This window comes from Sinocyclocheilus rhinocerous, unplaced genomic scaffold (assembly GCF_001515625.1).
Source record: "Sinocyclocheilus rhinocerous isolate Xijiao unplaced genomic scaffold, SAMN03320098_v1.1 scaffold46333, whole genome shotgun sequence".
Lineage (NCBI taxonomy): Eukaryota > Metazoa > Chordata > Actinopteri > Cypriniformes > Cyprinidae > Sinocyclocheilus > Sinocyclocheilus rhinocerous.
The window spans coordinates 1-2333 of NW_015658455.1; the positions used below are offsets into that span (position 1 = coordinate 1).

The window sequence follows — 2333 nt, forward strand, 5'->3', positions numbered from 1 at the left end:
TTAGCTTGTTTGAGTCATCTTTGAAGTTGATGAAGAACCACTAGTGAAATGATCAGTCACTTAAATTTTTTTTTTAAATATACTGTATATATATACAGTATAAAATTAAATTTTTGGGGTTGTAAATAAAACAAAGATTGGAGTATTGGAGTAAATTATAATTGCGTCATTCTGTGTCAAACCAGCCAAATTTTAACCGGCTACATTTTTTGATTTTGCTAATATTTTTTCTGAATAAAGGCAATGATAAATAGCCAAAATGTCATGAATTAATATTGGTTTGCTGAATTGTTTTCTTGTTTTCAGTTTAGATGAAATGCGTTTTTTATTCAAGGAAATGTTTTGTCATATCCCAGTCCTAAAAAGTGATGTAGTACTCTTAAAAAAAAAAAAAAAGTGATCCATCCATCCATCTATCAGTCTTTCTGTCTAATCTATCTAGTATAGCTTAATTATAATGCTTTTATTTTTGCCATTATTTTTTCTTTTGTGACTCATGCTTTTGTGACTCATTCCTGCAGTTCTTGATATGCAAGTGTAAGCTGGAGAGCAAGAAGGACGCGCTCCTCATTCTGTCCAAAGAGCTGGACAGCTGTCAGCAGGAGAGAGACCAGTACAAACTGATGGCCAACCAGCTGCGAGAGACACACCAGAGCTTGAAGAAGAAATACAGAGAACTCATTGTGTGTCTCTGCATGCTTACTATGCGTTATTATGTCTATTTAAAGGTTTCTTGGCTTCATAGTTCATCAGTATGTTTTATAATGAATTTCAGGATGGCGACTCTTCACTTCCACCGGAAAAACGTAATCAGGTGATGAGTGTGATATTTCACTTTTCAAGTTCTTGCAGGAAATTACTATCTCCTTCTCTCTGCATTTCTGTTTCTCTCTCTCTCTCTCTCTTTCTCAGGTCAATCTGGCTCAGTTGTTAATGGATTCGAGGGAAAGAAACAAGAAGCTAGCCGACGAGATAAAGGAACTGACTCAGAGACTCAGCGAGACACAGGGAGACAATAAGGTACCCATAAAACTATTCAAAAACGGCTATGTTTCCATCCAAAGATGTGAATTAGCTTGTGCAAAAAAATTGGAATATTGCATAAAACTTTTTTGAATAAAGCAGCGCTTCCATCCCATGTGTTCAGTAGCACAACATTGTCACATTGTCCTGTGAAAATGGCACAAAGTATCACTAATAAAATAATATAAAGTTGTTGGAAATGAGGAAGCATGCAACTTTTTTTCCAGACACGATAAACAAACCCTGTTGTGTTATTTTTGCATTCGGATGTCCTGATGTTTGGGTGTGCAATCGTGTGAGATAGTACTGGTAGGTAATTATACCAAATCCAATTTTGATGACAGACTTTGGTTTAGGCGTTTCAGAACAACTATAACAATATTTGAGATGGTGTGCAATGACACTGGCTAGTCCAGTTATCCAATCACATGATATGTTGTGGCAAGGTCACATGGGTTTTTTGTTGCACATCCAAGAATTTATTTGGTAACTGTGTTTCCTTTGCATTTTATGTGCATTGCATTATTTATGTGCATTGAATTATTTATTTTTTTTATACATTACAAAATAATCCACCTCAGTTGAGTGCGTAGGTTTTTAGGTGCATGTTAAGATTTTATGCACATCTTGGAGTTTTCATCCATTGTTTTTTTTTAATGCAATATCCCAAAATTTGCATGAAAATACATGGACAAATTGATATACAAATATATAATAAGCTTTTCACATCCCTGCTGTCATCTTCCCTTCATAGCTGTTAAGAATGACCATCACCAAACAGAGGCTTGGGGACGATGAAGTCGGGGTCAGACATTTCCCTGCTCACGAGCGCGAGGATCTGGTCAGGCAGCTGGAGAAGGCAGCACTGCATGTGCGTCTTTATACGTTTAGGTTTTATATGATTCCCATCCTCACTTCTTGCAATTCAAGTGAATAAGAACAACATATTTTTCATGATCTCTCTGGTGACCTATTCATGTTTTCAGTATATGATAGTAATTCAAATACAGCACTTTGTGAGAATATCCACTGGCACTATTATTTTAAGAGAGAAGAGCTTGAACACAGTCTGAAGACGCTGAGCGATGAACTGCAGGATGTAAAGGCAGAGAGGACCGTGTTTAAGGAGAAGGCTGAACGTCTCAACCTCGAGCTGAACCACATCTTGGGCGGCCAGGAGAAGCGTATCATCGATGTGGACGCCCTCTGCATGGAGAACAAGTCAGGGAGTGTTAATGTCGCTCGTCAGATCTTCGTTATGTGTAATGCAGTGGTTCTCAACCATTTTGACTCCAAGGCCTCCTCATTGT

General features: G+C 37.5%; 1 protein-coding gene across 1 annotated transcript; it reads left to right on the plus strand.

The window, feature by feature from the left end:
* Nucleotides 1-495: 495 nt before the first annotated feature.
* On the plus strand, nucleotides 496-2320 carry LOC107722169 (coiled-coil domain-containing protein 149-A-like; the record flags this gene model as incomplete). The annotated part of the gene is made up of 5 exons (XM_016530422.1): nucleotides 496-683; nucleotides 776-814; nucleotides 913-1020; nucleotides 1778-1894; nucleotides 2072-2320. Coding segments are annotated over exons 1-5 (573 nt in total), but the record flags the coding sequence as incomplete, so codon positions are not given.
* Nucleotides 2321-2333: the final 13 nt, after the last annotated feature.